The sequence below is a fragment of the Galeopterus variegatus genome, unplaced genomic scaffold (genome assembly GCF_000696425.1).
Source record: "Galeopterus variegatus unplaced genomic scaffold, G_variegatus-3.0.2 Scaffold8305, whole genome shotgun sequence".
NCBI classification, from domain to species: Eukaryota; Metazoa; Chordata; class Mammalia; order Dermoptera; family Cynocephalidae; genus Galeopterus; species Galeopterus variegatus.
The window spans coordinates 39,388-62,869 of record NW_007734416.1 but is presented as its reverse complement, the minus strand read 5'-3'; the positions used below and the strand labels follow the sequence as shown (position 1 = coordinate 62,869).

The window sequence follows — 23,482 nt, the reverse complement described above, 5'->3', positions numbered from 1 at the left end:
TGATTGGTCATCCACAAAGAAACTGGAGGCTCCAGGAATGAAATGGTGTCTGGCCAAGAATTTGCTTTTTAATGCTATTCCTCCTTGCCTACTCTACGACTTAGTTCCAGCAATTAATCCATCTTTCTTTCTTTCTTTTCTTTTTTTTTTCCTTTTTGTCTTTTTTCGTGTCCGGCAACGGATGACCAGCAACGGATCGCAACCCTCAGTGTCGCGCCCGTACCGGACCGGGACCAGCAACGGGATCGCAAACCTCGGTGCTACGCCCGCACCTCGCTCAGCCAGTGAGCGGGAACCGGTCTGTATGTGGGATCCGAACCCTCGGCAGGAGCACCACCGCACTCCCAAGCGGCGCACTGTAGCATGCGCCACCGGGCCGGCCCCTTAATCCGGGGAGCGCCACCGCACTCCCAAACGGCGCACTGTAGCAGTGCGCCACCGGGCCGGCCCCTTAATCCATCTTTCTGCATCAATTCTTTATCATCTTCTGACTCTCTACCAAAGTATTCCCAGGGAACATAATATGCTGTAATACCTCCTGTCTTTAAAGAAAATAATTTCTCCTAGACTTCATGTTCCCCTCCAGCTACAACTCACCTTTTCAATAAAACTTCTCAAGAGTTGTCTATATTTATGGCTTCACCACTGAATTCTACCAAACCCTTAAAGAGGAATTAACACCAATTCTTCTCAAACTATTCAAAAAAATTGAAACAGAGACCATTCGCCCAAATTCTATGAGGCCAGCATCACCATGATACCAAAACCAGACAAAGATAAAACAAAAAAAGGAAGCTACAGGCCAATATCCTTGATGAACATAGACACAAAAATCCTCAAGAAGATATTAGCAATCACAATACAACAGCACATCAAAAAAATTATATGCCATGATCAAGTGGGATTCATCCCAGGGTTGAAAGGATGGTTCAACATATGTAAATCAATAAATGTGATATATGACCAAGGGCAAAACCATATGATTATCTCAATAGATGTAGAAAAAACATTTGATAAAATTCAGTATCCCTTCATGATAAAGACTCTCAACAAATTAGGTATAGACAGAAAACATCTCAACATGATAAAAACCATATATGACAAACCCACCACCAACATCATCCTAAATTGGGAAAAACCAAAGGCTTTTCTTTAAGAACAGGAACAAGACAAGGATGCCCATTTCCACCACTTCTATTCAACATAGTTTTGGAAGTATTAGCCAGAGCAATGAGGCAAGAGAAAGAAATACAGGGCATCCAAATTGGAAAAGATGAAGTCAAACTGTCACTGTTCACAGGTAAAATGATTCTATAAAAAGAAACTCTCATAACCTCTACCAAAACTTCTAGAGCTGATAAATGAATTCAGTAAAGTTACAGGACACAAAATGAATACACAAAAATCAGTAGCATTCTTATACCCCAAAAACGAACAAGCAGAAAAAGAAATTAAGAAAGCAAGCCGATTTATGATAGCTACCAAACGCATAAAATACCTAGGAATAAATTTAACCAAAGAGGTTAAAGATCTCTACAAAGAGAACTACAAAATTCTGCTGAAAGAAATTAAAGAGGACACCAAAAGATGGAAAGACATTTTTTGTTCATGGATTGGAAGAATTAAGGTGGTGAAAATGTCTATACTACCCAAAGTGATCTACAGATTCAATGCAATCCCCATCAAAATACCAAGGACATTCTCCACAGAAATAGAAAAAACAATCCTAAAAATCATATGGAACAACAAAAGACCCCAAATAGCCAAGCAATCCTGAGCAAAAAGAAATAAAACCATAGGCATTACACTACCCAACTTCAAATTATACTACAAAGCTATAACAACCAAACAGCATAGTGCTGGCATATAAAACAGACACAGACAAATGGAACAGAATACAGAACTCAGAAATCAACTCACATACTTACAGCCAACTGATCTTCAACAAAGGCACCAACAATACACATTGGGGAAAAGACAGCCTCTCAGTAAATGGTGCTGGAAAAACTGGATGTGCATGTGCAGAAGAATGAAACTAGACCCGTACCTCTCACCACATACCAAAATCAACTCAAAATGGATTAAAGACTTAAATATAAGACCTGAAACTATAAAACTTTTAAAAGAAAACATAGGGGAAACACATTAGATGTAGGACTGTGCAAAGACTTTATGAATAAGACCCCAAAAGCACAGGCAACAAAAGAAAAAGTAAAAAAGTGGGATTATATCAATATTAAAATCTTCTTCAGAGCAAAGGAAACAATCAACAGCACTCTACAGACAACCTACAGAATGGAGAAAATATATGAAAACTATACATCTGACAAGGGATTGATATGCAGAATATACATGGAACTCAAACAACTTCACAGTAAAAAACCAAATAATCCACTTAAAAAATGGGCAAAGGAGCTGAATGGACATTTTTCAAAGGAAGACATACAAATGGCCAACGGGTATATGAAAAAATCCTCAACATCACTAATCATCACGGAAATGCAAATCAAAACTACTCTGAGATATCATTTCACCCCAGCTAGACTGACTATTATCAAAAAGACTGAGAATAACCAATGCTGGTGAGGATGTGGAGAAAAGGGAACTCTTCTATATTGTTGGTGGGATTGTAAATTAGTACAACCACCATGGAAAACAGTATGGTGGTTTCTCAAACAACTACAAATAGAACTACCATATTATCCAGCAATCCCACTTCTGGGTATATACTCAAAGGAATGGAAATCATCACGTTGAAGGGATACCTGCACTCCCATGTTCATCGCAGCTCTATTTGCAATAGCCAAGACATGGAACCAACCTAAATGTCCATCAATGGACAATAAGATAAGGAAAATGTGGTAAATATACATAATGGAAACTACTCAGCCATAATAAAGAATGAAATTCTGCCAGTCACAGCAACATGGATGAGCTTGGAGAAAATTATGTTAAGTAGAATAAGCCAGGCACAGAAAGAGAAATACCGCATGTCCTCACTCGTAAATGGGAGCTGAGAAACAAAGTGGGAGCTAAAGAAAGAAAGACCACAATAAAATGTTAAACTTTCTGAAGGAGAGAACAGACCTATAGATACTAGAGGTGGGAAAGGAGGAGGAAGTGGGATAGGGAGTGATTGGGTAAGGGATACAAAAAGTAATTATAATTTGTAATGATGAATGTGCTAACAATATTGATTTGATCATCACAAACTGTACACAGATACTGATAGTCAACTCTGTACTCAATAAATATATATAAATAAAAATAATTTTTTAAAAGAGTTGTCTATATTCAGTCTCTACTTCCTCACCTTCCATATTCTCCTCAAATCACTCCAGTCACATCTGATCATACTCAGAATGAAATGTAATTCATGTAAATGAATTAAACACCCCAATCAAAAGATACAGTGGCTGAATGGATTAAAAATCAAGATCCAACTATATGTCTACAAGAAACTCATTTTCGATTCAAGGACACACACAAGCTGAAAGTAAAGGGATGGAAAAAGAAGAAAAGCAGGAGTAACTGAAGAAAAGCAGGAGTCGCTATACTTATATCAGACAAAATAAACTTTAAGTAAAAAACTCTCTAGATACAAAAAAGGTCAATATATAATGACAAAAAGTTCAATTCAACAGGAAGATAAAACAATTATAAATACATATTAGGCAGAGCACTTAAATATATAAAGCAAATACTGATAAATCTGAAAAGAGAAATTAACAGCAGTACAATACTAGTGGGAAAATCCAATTCCCCACTTTCAATAATAGATACAACACCCAGATAGGAAGTCAATAAAGAAATAGTAGACCTGAATAACACCATAGACTAAATGAACCTAGCAGACATATTAAGAACTTTCTACTCAACAGCATAATGCACATTATTTTCAAGCACACATAGAACATTCTCTAGGATAGATCACGTTAGGTAACAAAACAAGTCTTAACTAACTTAAGATCAAAATTATACCAAATATCTTTTCTGGCCATAATGAACGAAACTAGAAAGCATTAGCAGCAAGAAAATTTAATAATTCACAAATACATGGAAACTAAACAACACACTCTTGGATAACCATTAGGTCAAAGAAGAAATCAAAAAGAAATTTAAAAAATATCTTGAGACAAATGAAAATGAAATGCAACATACCAAAACTCATAGAATTCAGAAAAATAGTATTAAGATGGAAATTTATAGCAATGTACACCAACACTATAAAAGAAAGACTTCAAATAACCTAATGTTAAACCTCAAGAACATACAACACCCAGATAGGAAGTCAATAAAGAAATAGTAGACCTGAATAACACCATAGACTAAATGAACCTAGCAGACATATTAAGAACTTTCTACTCAACAGCATAATGCACATTATTTTCAAGCACACATAGAACATTCTCTAGGATAGATCACGTTAGGTAACAAAACAAGTCTTAACTAACTTAAGATCAAAATTATACCAAATATCTTTTCTGGCCATAATGAACGAAACTAGAAAGCATTAGCAGCAAGAAAATTTAATAATTCACAAATACATGGAAACTAAACAACACACTCTTGGATAACCATTGGGTCAAAGAAGAAATCAAAAAGAAATTTAAAAAATATCTTGAGACAAATGAAAATGAAATGCAACATACCAAAACTCATAGAATTCAGAAAAATAGTATTAAGATGGAAATTTATAGCAATGTACACCAACATTATAAAAGAAAGACTTCAAATAACCTAATGTTAAACCTCAAGAAACTAGAAAAAGAACTAAGCCAAAGTTAGCAGAAGGAAGGAAACAATATAGATCAGAGCAAATATAAATCCAACAACTAGAACAGTATTAAAGAAACAACAAAACTAAAATTGTTTTCTGAAAAGATAAAACAAAAATAGACAAAATTTCAGCTAGATTAAGAAAAAAAAGAGAGAAGACAAATAAAATCAGAAATGAAAGAGGAGACATTACAATGGATGCCTCAGAAAGAAAAAGTATCAGATGGAACTATTATGAACAACCATATGCCAATTGGATAAACGAGAACAAATGAATAAATACCTAGGAACATACAATCTACCAAGACTAAATCAAGAAGAAATAGATGGGAATGAAAATTAATACAGCCATTATGGAAAACTGTATGGAGGTTCATCATAAAACTAGAATTACCATATGATCCAGCAATCTCATTTCTGAGTATTTACCCACAAGATTTGGAATCAGTATGTCAAAGAGATGTCCTCATGCTCTTTGAATGAACAGTGTTCATTGCAACATTATTCACAATAGCCAAGTTATGGAATCAACCTAAGTAACTATCAATAGATACATGGATAAAAAAAATATGGTACATATACACAATGGAATACTACTCATCAGTAAAAAAAGAATAAAATCCTGTCATTAGCAACAACATGGACAAACCTGGAGAACACTTTGCTAAGTGAAATAAGCCAGGCACAGAAAGACAATTACCACACAATCAAACACGAAGCAGAGAGTAGAACGTGGTTACCAGAGGCTGGGGTCCAGGGGTAGAGTTGGGGGGTTGATACGGGGAGATGATAGTCAAAGGGTACAAAGTCTCAATTAGAAAGAAGGAATGAAGTTTTTTTCTTTGCAATATATTACACAACATGGTGAATATAATAATACTGTATTGTACATTTTAACAAAATAATAATAAAACAATGTTAACTAAAATATATATAACAAAAAGAGAAAACCATTTAACACAGAATTCAGGATGGCAGTTACTCTGAGGCAGAAACAGTGGGAGCCATTGTGGAAACTGTTACACAGGGCTAAAACATGGGTAATGTTGTATTCTTAAATTGGGTAGTGTATACATGGATATCCATTCTATTGTTGTTCTTTAATCTAGATCTACATGTCATACAAATTCTTTTATAAGTATTACATTAAAAATAAAGCTCTTTATATGATTACAAAAAAAAAAAAAGGAGCAGAGAGCCTAAGCCTAAGCGAAAGAACTTAGCTCAACACAATTAAGATCATTTAGAAAAAGCCCACAGCTAACATCATGAACAATGGGGAAAAACTGAAAGTTTTCCCTCTAAGGTCCAGTACAAGGCAAGAATGCCCACTCTCACCAATTCTATTTAACGTAATACGGGAAGTCCTAGCCAGATCTATTAGGGAAGAAAAAGGGGAAAAAAAGACATCAAAATCAGAAAAGAAGAAATAAAATTGTCTCTGGTAGCGGATAACATGATCCTATAAGTATAAAACCCCAAAGACTCCACTAAAAAGCTGTTAGAACTAAGAAACGAATACAGTAAAGTTGCAGGATACAATATCAACACACAAAAATCAGCAAAGTTTCTTTACAACAACAAACTATGTGAAAAGAAAATTTTTACACTAAAAAGCTGTTAGAACTAAGAAACGAATACAGTAAAGTTGCAGGATACAATATCAACATACAAAAATCAGCAAAGTTTCTTTACAACAACAACAAACTATGTGAAAAGAAAATTTTTAAAAAAAATTTATAATAGCACCAAAAAATTACAAAGGTGCCAAGAATACACCATTTATTGAAAACTTTTCTTAGGAAGTGGTAAATTATGAGGGAAACTCATAAGAGATTACTGAGAGGGAAGAAATGAATTACATTTCTTTTTCTTTTACTTATTTTTAAAAGTAAGAAAAGTTTTCAATAAATGGTGTTGAGAAAACTGAATATTTACGTGCAAAAGAATGAAATTGGGCCTTTACCTCATACCATATGCAAAATCAACTCAAAATAACTAAAGACTTAACTAAATATGAAGCCTGAAACCAAAAAAAAAAAAACCTCCTGTAAGAAATCATATGGAAAAAGCTCCTTGAGATTAGTCTTGGCAATAATTTTTTAGATATGACACCAAAAGCGCAGACACCAAAAAGCACAGGCAACAAAAGCAAAAGTAAAAATAAACAAGTGAACTACATCAAACTAAAACACTTCTGCACAACTAAAGAAAAAAATCAACAAAATGAAAAGACAACCTATATTGGGAGGAAATATTTGCAAACCACGTATCTGATCAGATCTGATATTTGACAATATCCAAAACATTTAGGGAACTCAAATCAATAGCAAAAATATGATCCAATTAAAAATGGACAAAGGATTTGAATAGACATTTTTCCAAAGAAGACATACAGGTGGCCCACAAGGAAAAGATGCCAAACATCACTTATCATCAGGGAAATGTAAATCAAAATAAGATATCACCTCACACCCATTAGATGGCCATTATCAAAAAGACAAGAGTTGCCTAGGATGTAAAGAAAAGGGGACCCTTATGCACTGTTGGTGGTAAGGTAAATTGGTACAGTCATTATGTAAAACAGTATGGAGGTTCCTCGAAAAATTAAAAACAAAACTATCATATGATCCAGCAATCCCTCTTTTGTGTGTATGAGTGTACTTCAAAAGTTCATGGAAAGATTCCTATTATCTTTTAATTCTATTTGTCACTAATTTCATGAAGTTCCCTTGTATACCCAAAGGAAATGAAATCAGTATCTCAAGGAGTTATCTGCACTCGCATGTTCATTGCAGCTTAGTCACAAAGCGAAGATATAGAAACGACCTATGTCACCTGAAAGATTAATGGATAAAGAAATAGTAGGTATATGGGTATATATACGTGCATGTATAGGTATATATGTATACATACAAGGGTACTTTAGAAAGTTCACAGAAAAATTCATATTATCTTTTAAATCCATTTTTCCATAAACTTTTTGAAGAACCCTTGTATATATGTATGTACATGTACATGTGTGTATCTATGTGTATTTTTACAGTGGAATATTATTCAGCCTTAAAAAACGAAATTTGCAATAACATAAATGAACCTGGAGGACATTATGCTAAGTGAAATAAGCCAGACACAGAAAAATACCACATAATCTCACCTATATGTGGAATCAAAAAAAAGTCAAATTCATAGAAGCAGAAAGTAAAATGGCGGCTACCAGGAATGGTGGAGGAAATCAGGAGATGTTGGTCAAAGTTAAATTTCAGTTATGTAGGATGAATAAGTTCTAGAGATCTAATATATAGTGTGGTAACTATCATTAATAATACTGCATTGTATACTTGAAATCCGCTGAGAGTAAATCTTAAGTGTTCTCGCCACACAAAAAAGGGTAACTGTGAAGATATGTTAATTAGCTTGACTACAGAAATCAGCTATGTACACGTATATCAAAACACCACGTCTTATACCTTAACTATATACAACTTTTAAAAATAAGTAAAAGAAAAAGAAATGTAATTCATTTCTTCCCTCTCAGTAATCTCTTATGAGTTTCCCTCATAATTTACCACTTCCTAAAATTACACTCGACATTTGTTCATTTTTCTCTCCTCTAGAACATATGCTCTATGAGGACAAAGATTTGGTTTGTCTTATTAACCACTGTGTTCTTAACACCTAGAATATAACCTGGCATACAGCAGACACTCTAAAAAATAACTGAGTGAATGAATGAAACAAACTTGGAGGAGATCTGAGATAATAGCAAATATTAAACAAAGAAGAGAGGATGGTAATATAGGAATTTTTGTCTGATATATAAGAGGGCATACATTGTTTCCTGAGATTCCCACCATAAGTTTTGATGCCCTAAACACTATCTAGGTCAAACAGATTGACCTTCAAACGATTACACATGGTGCAGTGGGAAAAGCAGTCGGTGGGGAGTTTGGAGATGTGGGTTCCAGATCCAGCTTTGCCATTAACTTGCTTTGTGACTTTGGAAAAACTACTTCCCTTCTGTGGGCCTCAGTTTCTTCATATGAGTATTTAATGATTGAGAGGGTTTGGAGATGTGGGTTCCAGATCCAGCTTTGCCATTAACTTGCTTTGTGACTTTGGAAAAAATACTTCCCTTCTGTGGGCCTCAGTTTCTTCATATGAGTATTTAATGATTGAGAGAGGACTTTGTTTCTGCAGCTGTTTCCTACACGCTTTGAGAAATGCTGGCCCAGAGAAGGCGTTTAAAACTATTAGTTGAGTGAATCAATGAATGAACAAACGACCAAAATGAGGAGGCTGCAACTCACTTCTGAATCTTGCCTGTGAAGAAACATACCCTGAAAATGAGTTTACCGAGCACTTTCGCGTTCATGTTCTAAGCAGAACGTTCCAAACAGTCATTCGTTTGCCGACACCACACTCGATGCCTTGCATACGCAGTCAATACAGTTTACTTAATAAATGAAGGAGTGAAGTGAAAGGGAAAGGGGGCGGTATTTCCACTGTAAGATGAGAAAACTAAAGTGAAGTGACTGGGCCCCACCGATCGCGCAGAGAGGCCTGAAGCTTCTGAACTCGGGACACCAACGCACTTTCTCATTCACACCCCCTATCAAGCGCAGGACCAGGGTTCCGTCTCAATAGCACGACACTCTCTTCTGAACTCGTCCCTTCATCCTCCTCAGTTTCTCTCCTTACTTTACGTGACCCACCGCCCAACCTTTGGCTTTACCTGGATCGAGACCAAAATTCTCTGCGTGGTGTCCCTGTAACCATCCACGTGAAGCCTCTTCTGGTTATGCTGGACACAGACAGCACCGCCATCTTAGAGAAGAGCCACTGGCCTCCGCTCAACCCTCGGCCGGCAGCGACGCGCCCAGACCAGCCAATCGGATGCAAGCTTAGAGGCAGGTGTTTCCTTTTTCCGAACGGCTCCCTCGCCCTTTGCACGCCGGGAAATGTAGTCCTCTGTAGCCATTGGCGGCAGAGGCTGGACCGAGGTGCTCTCTCAGAGCATGACGGGAGTTGTAGTTGGGGGGCGTCCCAAGAGGGATTCGGGTGACGCCTTCTGGTCCGGGGGCGGTCGGTCATAGCGCTGCTTGGCTGAAAGGAGGAGGAACTGGCAATCGGGAGGAGGCTGTAGCGAGGCCAGAAAGGCTGCGTAACCAAGCAGGGGAGGGGGCCCGGGATTGGGGGGCAGCCAGGGATCGCGTCTGACATGCTGCTGGGGTCGTGACCGTGCGGGTACCGAGGCAGGACCTGGCCGAACCCAGCAAGGAGGCCTCGACTTCGTTGGGCCTAATTTCCAGAAGCCGGATAGGCCTCACCGGGGGCTCCTTTCTTTGCGGCCGCCCCGGGTTCCTACCCCCTAACCGGGAGATGGCCTCCCCGAGCCCCCCGCCTGAGCCAAAGGTAAGTAGCCCCTCTGGGGATCTGCGTTGTCTCACCTCTACTGGAGCTAGGCCGCTCCACCCCCAAGATCGCCTCACCCCCAACATCCTGACTGCTGTCTTCAGGGCCAGCGTCGTGCAAGGAACTCCCCGCCTAGTGCTGTGTGGGGTGCGGTTCGCGAACAAACTGCCCATTGACTCCATTTTATCAAGAGCGACTTGATAAATCATCTTGAGAAAATTAGTAATGTTCCAAGCTGGCTCTCCTTTGTGAGTTCCTCCAGGTGAGGCACCATTTTTGACCTTCCCCTGTGTCTCCTGCGCCTGGCATGATGCCTAGACACAAGGTAGATGCTTGGAGAACTTAAAGGAATTGAATTGAATAGGGTCGCAAACCAGTTCGTGTAGAGAATTGCAGAGGGGTAATCAGGTAGGGGAAGCTTGGAGAGGCCTTGGGGCAGTTTACTAAAATTAAAATATTAGGGTATAATAATTAAACCAGAAAAGCCTTATCCTTAGGCCCTAAACTACCGAGGACAAGGATCCAGCCCTTTAACCTTTAGTCTGTGGTGCCTCTGTGTTACAGTCAGTTCTCAGAATTGGGCACCATATGGAACTCTTTTTAGTTATGTTCCTCCTAGCCTACTCGGCCCTGATAAGTGATTGCCTCTGCCACTTTCAGTGGTAGAATTGTCCTTGAGACAACAGGAACTGACTACAGAAATCATACTATTTCAGGGGTTGCTGACATTTGAGGATGTGGCTGTGTTTTTTACCCAGGAGGAGTGGGATTATCTGGACCCAGCTCAGAGAAGCCTGTATAAAGATGTCATGATGGAGAATTATGGAAACCTGGTCTCACTGGGTAAGAATCAGTTGTTTCTCTAATTAAAATATCTAAGAAGGTTGTAGAAATTAGGCTCAGAACACTTGGACCAGTAACAGTACCAGAACTGCTTTGTTTCAAAGTTCTGATTCAAACCTTTCAATAATTGTTTCCATGACTCTCATCCCTAGCTTCCTTTCAGTGACCAAAACGCAAGCTTTTCTGGCTTCCTGTCTTCATAATCTTGTTTCCATATTCCTCTGTATTTTTCCTCCTGGCTCATCCTCCCACTGTTTCCCTCCCACCCCTTTTCACTCTGCCTTCTGGAGCCCCTGTTCCTCTTCACACAATGTTCTTTACCCCTCCTGGCCTTAACTGAAACCTGGCATTTTCCCAAGGACACCACTTCGCTGGCAGTCCTTCACATGGGCGCTGCTTACCCTCCCACACCCTCCTCCTTTCCCATCCTTTGTCTCAAGGCTGGAAGGGAGACGTTATTGTTCTCCCAGCTTTTCAGTGCTGTTCCCAAAGCATTAGTTTTCTACCTTCAAACAAAATCCTCCTTTGAGGACTCAGCAGTCTTGCTCTACCCACTCAATTCCTTTTCACTATTATCTGTCAACTTTTTCTTTGATCCCTCACACATAACTTTGTCACATGTTTTATAGTCTTCTCTATTTTAACCCACACCATCGATGACCCAGTCAGTCCTTGAACTTCTGTGGATCTTGACCATATTGACTTCAGGAAGCTTTCTCCCTGTTTTTATTCAATAACTCACATCATTGATCATACCCTCTATTTTATCCTAACACACAAATCTTAAACTCTGATATACTCTTCTCTGGCCAGTTATTCAGGCAGTAAATGTTTATTGACTGAAACTAAACAAGGGTGACCAAAACAGATATGCTTTCTGCCCTTGGAAGAAGCTTACTACAGCTTCTTATCTTTTTGTCTGTCCTCATTTTCACTTAAACCTGTTCATTCTTAATGATGTTTCCTGTCCCTTGACATCTCCATTTTTCACCAGGGTGTCAATCCTCTTCTGACTTCACCTTCTCATCTAATCACCAGCACGCTCTTTTGCCACCTTGTCATTGTGCTCTACCCATTCTGCAAACTTCAAATCCTGTATTTCTTAGAAAATTCACCTTTTCTTCTCTCCTGCCCGAGTTGCTGGACACAGCAGGAGAAATTCTGTAACCAAAAGAACTGATGTCCTATATATGCACATGGCTTTTTTTTCCTTCTAGTTTCCACTGGGTTCTTATACCTCAGCAATTTTTTATCTTTGATATTCTTACTCTCCTTTTCCTTTTAGTGACTATTCCAAAATTTTAAGAGTTTTCGTTGAGTCCGTCACTCAATAGCGGACCTCCCCTTCTGTTTCATGGAGAAAATAGAGGTCACTAAGTATGAACTTTCAACTTCTTTGCCCCTATTTGCACATGTAAAGCCACTCCCATCTTCTCACTTCTTCAGAAACTTACCACTAATCGTCCTTTTTTCCATTATAGCTTCAGTCTCTATTGCTTATCCCTTGGTACCTTTATTCTGATAGGTATGTTGATGGCTCTTCCAATTAGGAAGAAAGAAAAAACCCTCCATTCAGCCAGAGTATCCCTCTTGCTGCTCCTTGCAAATTGCTACTCGTTCTCTTCACAGCCAAGTTTTCTAAGAGTAGTAAGTGTGTGTTCTGTACTTCTTCACCTACAATTATCTTTAAGCCCCTTTGTCTTTCCTCAACACTTCCTTTAAATCGTTTAACAGGGATCTATAATAACTTCATTGTCAAATGCAGTAGTCTCTTTTTAGATCTTATTTTATTCCACCTTTTTATGAATATTTAAAACTCTTTATTGCTTTCCTTCATTGACTTGCATTCTGAGACTTACCCTTAGTTTGTACACTTTTTTTGGGTGACCTTATTTACCCTCAGGTCATCAGCTATCACTATGTGATAAATCTCAAGTCTTTATGTCCATGTAAGAGAGGTAGTGTGGAGCTTAACTGCCTAGGTTCAAATCCTGGTTTCACCAGTTCCAAATTCCTAGTCATCTTCTTTTGAAGACCACATATGTAAATCGTACCTGGCAAATCTCAAATAATCCACTAAGATCTTGAGGCCTTCTTTTCAAAATTAAGCACTCCTTTCTCTGTGCTACCTTGTATATACTTCAATGTTGAATTTATCATCCTATACTATAATCATTCTTTATATGTTATTTCCCTGATCACCATGAGGACAGTTTATCCTTTTCATTTTATTTCTCCAGCCCTTCACACAGAGCCAGGCCTATATTGTATGCTTCTCAAATATTTTTGTGACTGAATAAGTACAGTTAATTTAAGACTCAGTATCTCTTAAATGAATTATTGCATTAGTCCTTAAACTAGCTGCTTGCCACCAGTCTTTCCTTTAGTATTCTCTCTACTGCCACAAAAGTGATTTTGTGTTAGTTAACTGCTTAAAACTTCTGATGATTCCTGATAGCTTAAAGGATAAAAATCTTAATTTCGTATCTTATCATACTAGGACCTCCCAAATATAGCCCCTGCCTAGCTTTCTTGTCTCAACTATTATTTTCTGCACACCACTTCAGTTTTCAGCCATATCAACTGCTGATTTTTTTTTTTTTTTTAATATCCCATGATGTCTCTGAGTCACTGCCAGCGTATCCATACATATGGTATCCTGGTTGATAGAACCAGGCAAGTACCAAGCCCTGCCTGCCCCTAGTGCTGCAACATATGAATACCAGATGGACAAAGGCATGGCAGTGAGGCCATCTGTGATCTTGTACTTTCAGTCTCTTCTTTATTTTAACTTAAATACAGGTTTTCATCATTTATTATTTCTCCTCCCACAGTCTTTTCATCCTCCTCAATAGACCTCATCTCCATCCCCTTGATGAGAGCTCCCTTGATGTGAGATCACTATTAATCTACTGTTCCATTGCGTTGTTCTCCTCCACTTCATCTGATTGGTTTTCATGACATAACTCTCTTCCAGCTTTATAGTTTTGGCCCTTCATTCATACTTTTCCTTTCCATTGCTACTTTTTCTTTAAAAACTTTAATAGCTACATCAGTGATAACAGCTGATAGTGTGATCTCTTAGTTCTTTGACCTCTTCAATTTTACTGACTCTTCAATTACTTGAGCCACACTGGACCTTGACAGAACTGGGAATTGCTGTACCTACAAGATCTTGAGCTCATTGTTTTTCTTCTTTGATTATAGTCTCTTTTCAGTTATTTGTTCAATTATTCATTCATTCCATAGATAGTTATCAAATACTGTGCTAGGCCCTAGCAATTCTAGTTCTTCCCTATTCTCCCATTCTGTTAACCAGGAAAACTGTTCATTTTCTACTGTGTTGGATAGTGGGGTTGGCAATAGGCCAAATCTGGGCCACCACCTGTTTTTATAAATAGTTTTATTGAAACATGGGCATGCCCTTTCTTTTTTATATTGTTTATGATCATTTTCATGCTGCCGTGGCAGAATTGAGTAGTTGCAACAGAGACCATATGGCTCACAAAGCCAAAAATCTTTATTGTCTGGCCCTTTACAGAAAAAGCATGCCAATTTCTGTCCTCCCCTAAAGTTTATTCATTTCTACTTTACTATTTCCTTGCCTTCTCTCTGTCTCCTCAGCTATCATAATATTTAAACTGCCTGATTAAAAATTATAAAAATCGACTAAAGCTAGTTTAAGCCAGAAAGAGAAATTATTATAAGGACTTAGGGATGTCTTATAGAATATATGAGCTTAATTATGGCTGGACATCAAAAAATGACTGAAGCCAGAAACTGAGTCACTCTCAGGAATTCAGGAATTTTTCTCTTTCTTAGCTCAGGCTGCTATAACAAAATACCATAGACTGGGTGGCTTAAACAACAGACATTTATCTCTCACAGTTCTGGAAGCTGGAAAGTCCAAGGTAAAGGTGCGGCAGACTCAGTTCCTGGTGAGGGCCCTCTTCCTGGCTTGCCGATAGCCACCTTTTCACTGTATCCTCCCATGGCTGAGAGAACCTGTGCGCGCTCTGATCTTTGTTCCTCTTCTTGTAAGGGCACTAATCCCATCATGGGGGTTGCACCCTCATGACCTCATCTAAACCTAATTACCTCCCAAAGGCCTCACCTCCAAATATCATCTCATGGGGGCTTAGGGCTTCAATGTATGAATTGAAGTGTGGTGCGGACACAAACATTCAGTCCATAACACTCTTTTTGTTTTGTTTTGTTTTCCTTGGTAGACTAGTCTTTTCTCCTTATGTCACATGCTTCTGCCCTTTTAGCTTCTGAGTTGGTAGGGTACAGTTCTAGCCACATTCAGATTAACTAGTTATTTCAGCTTCAATTTCAAGTTCCTGGGAAAGATCTACTTTTAGTCAACTGTCTACTGTAGACAGATTAGCTGTAGACAACCATAGGATGGGAAGAAAAAATACAAGCATGACATATAATCACCAAAAGGTGATTATAGCTACCAAGCCCAAATCAAATGGATAGTCATTTCAGGGATGCTCTGTGTTGAAACCTGCACTTATTTTCTTCACCTGCCTGTCCTGTTGACTTATTTATTTTTATGCCAGTGTCATTGTTTATTTACTGTAGCAGTATATTACTTTTTATGTCTGATAACTCATTCTTTAGTATTCTTTTGCAGGATGTACTTAACTAGTTGTCTGCATTCTTACTGTTGAAATTTAGATTCATTGGTTTTTTTTTTATCGGTTCCTATGATTTTTATTGGAATGCGATTAGTTTCATAGATTAGTTTGAGAAGAATTGAGATCTTTGTAATGTTGAATCTCTTTAGCTATTTGATTAACTCTGTTTAACTGTCTTTTTGTCTTTCAGAATAATTGTATGGATTATTATGGCTTTAGCACATTTCTTGTTATATTTATTCCTAGGTTTTATGTTTTTTGTTACTATTGTGAAGAGCATATTTCACTTTTCTATGATATTTACTAACTGGTTTTCTTGGTGGTAAGAACCAGATTTTTAATCCTTTTATTGCCATTTTATTTTCATTCAATTCTTTCAAGAATTTTAGGCATATATTTCTATCATCTGCAAGTAATAATAATTTTGTCTTATTCCATTGAGTAAAACCCAGAGCAGTATCCACTGGATAACCATTTTAAAGAGACTTTCCCTTCTCACAGGGAATTTACAATCCAATGGAAAAGACAAACACATAACAAGCAGTTAAAAAGTGCAGTGTAATAATAGCCATAGTGGAGTTATGGACAAGGGTGGTGATAAAAAATGGAACACCTAAATCTGTCTAGCGGACCTAGTGAAGGCTTTGCTTTGAACTGAATCTTAAAGAGAAACCGGGAGTTTTCCAGGTAAACAATACTGAGAGACATTTAATAAATGGGATATGCAAAGATATGTCATGAAAGACTATACCACAAGCAATTTGCCTATAAAAGTATGACAGAGTTAGGTAGAAAGGTGAGTTGAGGCTTAAAGACTGTGTCATGAAGAGTTCTGAGTATCATAATAAAGAACTCTGATTTGATCTCAAAAGGTGATGGGGTACTGCTGAATCTACAGGTGATGACATGCGTAGAATTCCATTTTATAAATATCTCTCTGGAATCACTAAGGCAGATGTAATGTGAGGACAGCCTAAAGACCAGAGCCAAGGATTATTAAGTGGCTACATTTTGTGATTGTGAGGGTTAAAAAGAATAGGTAAATGCTAGAAAGAAATCCATCATTTGGGTGATTGATTAACAGTAAGACGAAGGGAAAAATATAGGATAATTTCTGACTTTGGAACTTTAAAATGGATGGTAGTGCCTTTCAAGACATGATTAGAGGTGGGTGGAGACATGAGAGCAGGTGATGACAATGTTAATTGTGTGCCCTTTGTGGGGCATCTTTGTGGACATATCCAGAAGGTATACATGTAGAGTGAGTAAGGCTGTAAACCTGGGTAACAATAACATGAAACAGTTGACAAAGGAAGAGAAATAAATGAGGAATATATATTAGAAAAGGCCAAAGTAGTAGGGAGGGAACAAAAACAATGTCATAACATAGAAACTGAAAACATATAGTGTTAAGAAATGGGAGTAGTCAACAATGTCAGATGCTGCTGAATAAAAGGAGGACTGAAAAATTCCATTGTATTTGTTATGTGGAAATTATTGGTGATTTAATGAAATTTCCCTAGATGTTGGAAACAGAAACCAGATTTCACAGTAGGCTATAAAATAGATTGAATGAGAAGAGGTTGGGCATGGAAAACATAGGAAATGGAAAGCTACAGAGTTAAGATTTTTTTTTTTCCAAAGCTTGGCTTTCATCAAGAGAAGGAATACAGATTCAAGATAAAGTTGGACATATTTGTATGATGGTACAAAGGTGTCAATGGAGAGTGTAGATTAAAGAAAGAGGAAAGAATGATGATAATTGAACAACAGCCCAGAGGTGAGTGGGATCAAGAGGGGGTGGGTGGATTAGCTTTGGAAAAGAATGGGATATGTCTTCTTGTACTCTTGAAGGTAATTTTATAGGTAAAGGGGTAGAAAGTTGAGGGAGTTCTTTTCATCCTTTTTTTTTTTTTCTTTTTCCATGTCCGGCAACGGATCGCAACCCTCAGTGTCGCCCCCGTACCGGACCGGGACCGGCAACGGGATCGCAACCCTCGGTGTTGCCCCCGTGCCTCGCTCAGCCAGTGAGCGGGAGCCGGTCTGTATGTGGGATCCGAACCCTCGGCGGGAGCGCAGCCGCGCTTCCCAAGCAGCGCACTAGCGCAGTGCGCCACCGGGCCGGCCCACTTTTCATCCTTTTTTATTGTGTGAAAGAATGCACAGTCCACTGAAAGTGAATTTGAGAGGGCACTCTGTAGGTGAGAATAGAGAAGAAGTCTTTGTGGATAAAAATAACTTAATGACTGGTTTGAAGTAATTGAAAGGAGTATTCAAAGATGACTCCACAGTTAGAAAACTACAAAAGTGAGAGTAAAGAGGATGTATGAAAAAGGAACTTGTTTAGGGGCCAACTGTAAATGTGGTAGTGACTGAATCTTCTAGTGAAGTTGTCTAACAGGCAGCAAGAGGAAAGAAGTCAAGAGGCAGACTTAAATATCCTGTATGCCACCTTGTTATATCATAGAACATTATGCTATCTTTTCTTCACATGCAAGATTTTCATTTCTCAGATGTCATGCAGACTCACAGTTGGAACAAGATGGTGGACTTTTGGTCTTATATCTTCAGAGGGTTGAAAATCATTTGTACTTGAAGAAAGTGGTATGATTCGTGGTAGGTGAAGTCATAAGCTTCCACAGACTGTTCTTTTTTCTTCCTTTCTTCCATTAACTGTAACCATGTTCCTTTTTAATTACAGGCATGTGTTGCATAATGGCGTTTCAGTCAACAATGGACCACATACACAAGGGTGGTTCCATAAGATTATAATATTGTTATTTTTACTGTACCTTTTCTATGTTTAGATATGTTTAAATACATATATACTTACCATTGAGTTATAATTGCCTACAGTATTAAGTACAGTAACACACTGTACAAGTTTATAGCCTAGGAGCCATATGCTGTACCATGTAGCCTAGGTGTATAGTAGGCTATACCATCTAGGTTTGTGTAAGTACAATGCTGTTCATACAGTGATAAAATTGCCTAGCAACTAAGTGTATTTCTCAGAATGTATCCCTGTCATTAGGTCTGTGAAGTGACGCATGATTGTATTTTATTTTTAATCTCTCTGTATCATAGACTCCATGTCACTTCATCTTTTCTTTTTAAAAGCCATTTTGTCTTTTTGTAGTAGCTACTTTTTATTTAATATTTTCTTTATCATGTTATTTTCTTTCCCCATTTTTATTCAGTATACATTTCATATGGTAGGGGGCTTCATGTCTTATCTCTGAATCCCAGTTCATTGCATAGTGCCTAGAATGCTTTTGATAGGCAGTGAATAAATTCTTGTTAATGAATGAATGGTTGCTTCCACTTGTTCTTTGTCTTTTATCCTTTTATATGTTCTTTTCTGTCAATTATGTGGTCTTCTCATGCTTTCTCATCCTAAATTTTCCTGAATCTACTGTTTTCTTCTCATGTTATTTCTTCCTTGGAAGACTGGTTAATCCCACCTCACTGGTTTTATTTCTTTGACCATCTTAGCTTATATAATTCAGAGTTGATTTGCCAGAGCATCCTCCCTACTCTGCTTGCTTCTCCTGTCTTATGTGCCTGCTGAGCACTCTTTTCATACCCTTCTCCAAGAAAATCATTTCATTGCATCAGATAACCAGTATTAAACAATAATATTTATATAGCTTGTACTCTTTACCAGGTGCTGTTCTAAATGGTTTGTGTATATGAACTAATTTAATCCTTACAAGAATACTGTGAGGTAGTAAACTACTTTTTATAGATACGGTAGGTTGATTTATCTCGATTACCTTATTTTTCTGATAATTTCTCCTTGCCATCAAACAGCTTGGCTGATGTTTGTATTTTCTCTTTATTGTTCTAGATGTCTTAAATAGAGATAAAGATGAGGAGCCAACTGTGAAACAAGAAATTGAAGAAATTGAAGACGAAATGGAACCACAGGGTGTAATAGTTACAAGAATCAAAAGTGAAATTGACCAGGATCCCATGGGTGGAGAAAACTTTGAACTTGTTGGTAGGTTAGACAAACAGAGAGGGATCTTCTTATGGGAAATTCCGAGGGAATCTTTGACCCAGGAACAGAGAATGTTTAGAGGAAACACTAATATTATCCGCAAGAGACCAATCTCAGAAGAGAAATGCCATAAATGTGAAGAATGTGGGAAGGGTTTTGTGCGCAAGGCCCATTTCATACAACATCAAAGAGTCCATACTGGTGAGAAACCTTTTCAGTGCAATGAATGTGGGAAAAGTTTTAGTCGGAGTTCATTTGTTATTGAACATCAGAGAATTCACACTGGGGAAAGGCCCTATGAGTGTAATTACTGTGGAAAAACCTTTAGTGTGAGCTCAACCCTTATTAGACATCAGAGAATCCACACTGGAGAAAGACCCTATCAGTGTAATCAGTGTAAACAGAGCTTCAGCCAGAGAAGGAGCCTTGTTAAACATCAAAGGATTCACACAGGTGAGAAACCCCATAAATGTAGTGACTGTGGGAAAGCCTTCAGTTGGAAGTCACACCTTATTGAACATCAAAGAACTCACACTGGTGAGAAACCCTATCACTGTATGAAATGTAAGAAAAGCTTTAGTCGAAATTCATTGCTCGTTGAACACCAGAGAATTCACACTGGTGAAAGACCCCATAAATGTGGTGAATGTGGGAAAGCCTTTAGATTAAGTACATACCTTATACAACACCAAAAAATACACACTGGTGAGAAGCCTTTTCTTTGTATTGAATGTGGAAAAAGCTTTAGTCGGAGCTCATTCCTTATTGAACATCAGAGGATCCATACTGGTGAGAGACCTTATCAGTGCAAAGAGTGTGGGAAAAGTTTCAGTCAGCTTTGCAACCTTACTCGTCATCAGAGAATTCATACGGGAGACAAACCCCATAAATGTGAGGAATGTGGAAAAGCCTTCAGTAGAAGCTCAGGTCTTATTCAACATCAGAGAATCCACACTAGGGAGAAGACTTATCCATACAATGAAACTAAGGAAAGTTTTGATCCAAATTGTAGTCTTGTTATACAGCAGGAGGTCTACCCTAAGGAAAAATCTTATAAATGTGATGAATGTGGTAAAACTTTTAGTGTTAGTGCTCATCTTGTACAGCATCAAAGAATTCACACTGGTGAAAAGCCCTACCTGTGTACTGTTTGTGGGAAAAGCTTCAGTCGAAGCTCATTTCTTATTGAACATCAGAGAATCCACACTGGTGAGAGACCCTATCTGTGCAGACAGTGTGGCAAAAGCTTCAGTCAGCTTTGTAATCTTATTCGCCATCAGGGTGTTCACACAGGTAATAAGCCCCATAAATGTGATGAATGTGGAAAGGCCTTTAGCCGAAACTCAGGTCTTATTCAGCATCAGAGGATACACACAGGAGAGAAACCTTATAAGTGTGAGAAGTGTGACAAAAGTTTCAGTCAACAGCGCAGCCTTGTCAACCATCAGAAGATCCATGCAGAGGTGAAAACCCAAGAAACCCATGAATGTGATGCTTGTGGTGAAGCCTTCAATTGCCGCATTTCTCTTATTCAGCATCAAAAATTGCATACTGCATGGATGCAATAAATGTAAAGACATGTAAGCTCAATTTGATTTGAGATTGGCTACCCAAGTGCTGTTTTAGTATGACTCAACATGGGTCAGATTTAATGATAAAGCAAATTCTCCTTGGACTCAGGCAAAAGGTTTCTAAAGATTCTGTGACTAGCAAACAACTGCCCATGGGCAATTGACTTCCACTATCTGTTTTTTATGATAATAGAGAAGGACCTCGTAGTTTATCTAAGCGTCTTTCTTTAACATATTTTTCAGCAAAGAGATTAAACCTAGGTTCAGAGCATGTGGGAGGTGCTCTGAAAGACAAACTTGAATTATTATAAAGGAACTGAGAGCAGCTGATGTTAGAACACTGAGAATAATGATTCGGAGAGTCCTCTGTCATCATCTCAGATGGTGGTTCTTTCACATCCATGATATATTTGGCTGTGCATGCCAAAGCCTAGTGATTAAGCATATGTAAGTTGTCAAGGAGACGTCCTCTGTCATCATCTCAGATGGTGGTTCTTTCACATCCATGATATATTTGGCTGTGCATGACAAAGCCTAGTGATTAAGCATATGTAAGTTGTCAAGGAGACAAAGCCCTTTTTGAAACCAGTATGCAAAGTTTTTGTCATTGTTTAAGAAAGCCAGTTATCTGGCATGTGAGTTAAACAAAGGCAGTTTCTCAATGTCTTTGGTTCCCAGATTTATGAAATGAGTGGACCATTCACTTTACATGTAAAGATTATGTGAGCAATTAACAAGCCTGGCAAAGGTGTTACCAAGGAACCTTTGGGAGTGCCTTTTTTTCCCCCCAAGATGGGCCCAAAAAGATGGAGGGAGATACTGTTCTTTTGTGCCCTCCCATCTGTGAAAGATGTTTGTAATCCTGTATGAATAAGCTTATTACTCCACAACCAGGAGCATGTGAAAGTGTACATATTTTGATTATCAAGAATTGGAAATAAAAGACTTGGAGTCTATGCTAGGAGGCTGAGATATTTTGGTATTGCATTGGTTTTTTACGGTAACTAGATTTTGCATGCAATTTTAAAATCCTTATTTCTGTTTCTAGGGCTTCCCTTAGTTAATGGTTATTATAAACCTATTCATCTGTTTAAATCATTAAAACCTGTTTTGTTTTTTGCTTTGTGTAAGAGTTCTTTGTTACTTTAGTGTGAAATCAGTGCTGTCAAATACATTACTGTGTTTTTAAAATTAGAATCAAAGATTTGAAGGAAATTGCTCTCACTTGTTCTCCCTATGACTAGTTAACCTTTTCTGGAATAGTTCAGTTAAAGTTAAGATGAGGTTCATTAGTTTCTGAGTATAGAATTCTAAATCACCAGAACTCTGTAATTGTAACTTCGTAATAGTTTTGGAAACTGACTTCCCTTTCTCCCATACCTGAGCCATTCTAAAACTCACCTCTATACTTTCATTTTCCCATCTCTGAATATCATGTGCATTTGTGTGTACATTCATGTAATATGGAGGTTATGATACACATACAGAAATAAACCTATCTTTGTGCACTCCCTTATTCAAACTAGGTGCTCATAATTACTATACAGTTAACATTTCAAAACAATTTGTAGCCCAATGAAAAGTACCAAAAAAAAAAAAAAATGAGAAACTGCACCTGATTTTTAAATAAAATTATTGTCCTGCCCTGGATCATTCCAGTTTTATTTATTCTATACTAGTGGCTCCCAGACCAGGGTCTCAACTAATTATGAGATTCTTACACTTGTTGTCAATATTTTAAGAAACCTAATGCAAAGTGTGTGTGTGCTATATGCACACTAAAAGACGTTTCTTTGCTTTTTGCTGGAATTATATCAGTTTCAGGTATGGTTATCTTGCTTAGCAGAAGCCCTGGCTGTTGACCTCGGTAATTTGGGGCCAAGGTTGTACAAGATATTCCTATGTAATTTTTAACATCCTTGAATATGAATCTAAAGTGACAAAGCTCCAGTAGCAGTGGACATTTCTTGACTACATGAACAATTCATTGCTTATTTAAAAACCTATTTTTTAAGAAGCACGTTATGTGTTCACTTTCGTCTCCCAAGAAAGTGATAGAAGAATGCAGAGGGCTCTAGAGAGGAAAATGAAGTGCTTAGAAGAGGAAGGAAGGGGAAAAAAAGGTGACACGTAACATGAGACTGAAAAGATTAGCACTAGGGAAGTTGAATAGTGTGAAGGAGAGTTGTGAGGGAACTTGGTAGCTGCAGAGAGAACTGGTTTCT

At 37.9% G+C, this 23,482-nt stretch overlaps 2 protein-coding genes across 4 annotated transcripts in view; one reads left to right on the top strand and one right to left on the bottom strand.

Moving 5' to 3' along the window:
• MRPL50 (mitochondrial ribosomal protein L50) overlaps positions 1-9,632 on the bottom strand; it is a 12,365-nt gene extending 2,733 nt beyond the window's left edge. The window contains exon 1 of the mRNA XM_008592776.1: positions 9,515-9,632. Within this exon, the coding sequence (XP_008590998.1) occupies positions 9,515-9,606 (92 nt within the window). The 5' untranslated portion in view covers positions 9,607-9,632. The remainder of the gene's footprint in view (positions 1-9,514) is intronic.
• Positions 9,633-9,880: 248 nt separating this feature from the next.
• On the top strand, positions 9,881-22,376 carry ZNF189 (zinc finger protein 189). Of its 3 annotated transcripts, none has more exons than XM_008592773.1 (4): positions 9,881-10,194; positions 10,953-11,037; positions 19,534-21,717; positions 21,822-22,376. In XM_008592773.1, exons 1-3 carry the CDS (start codon positions 10,162-10,164, stop codon positions 21,252-21,254), a joined length of 1,839 nt encoding a protein of 612 aa, XP_008590995.1. In that variant the 5' UTR covers positions 9,881-10,161; the 3' UTR covers positions 21,255-21,717; positions 21,822-22,376. The 3 variants fall into 3 exon arrangements, with proteins under 3 accessions (XP_008590995.1, XP_008590996.1, XP_008590994.1); XM_008592774.1 differs by having other exon boundaries at positions 9,905-10,194; positions 10,956-11,037; XM_008592772.1 differs by having other exon boundaries at positions 9,905-10,194; positions 10,911-11,037.
• Positions 22,377-23,482: the final 1,106 nt, after the last annotated feature.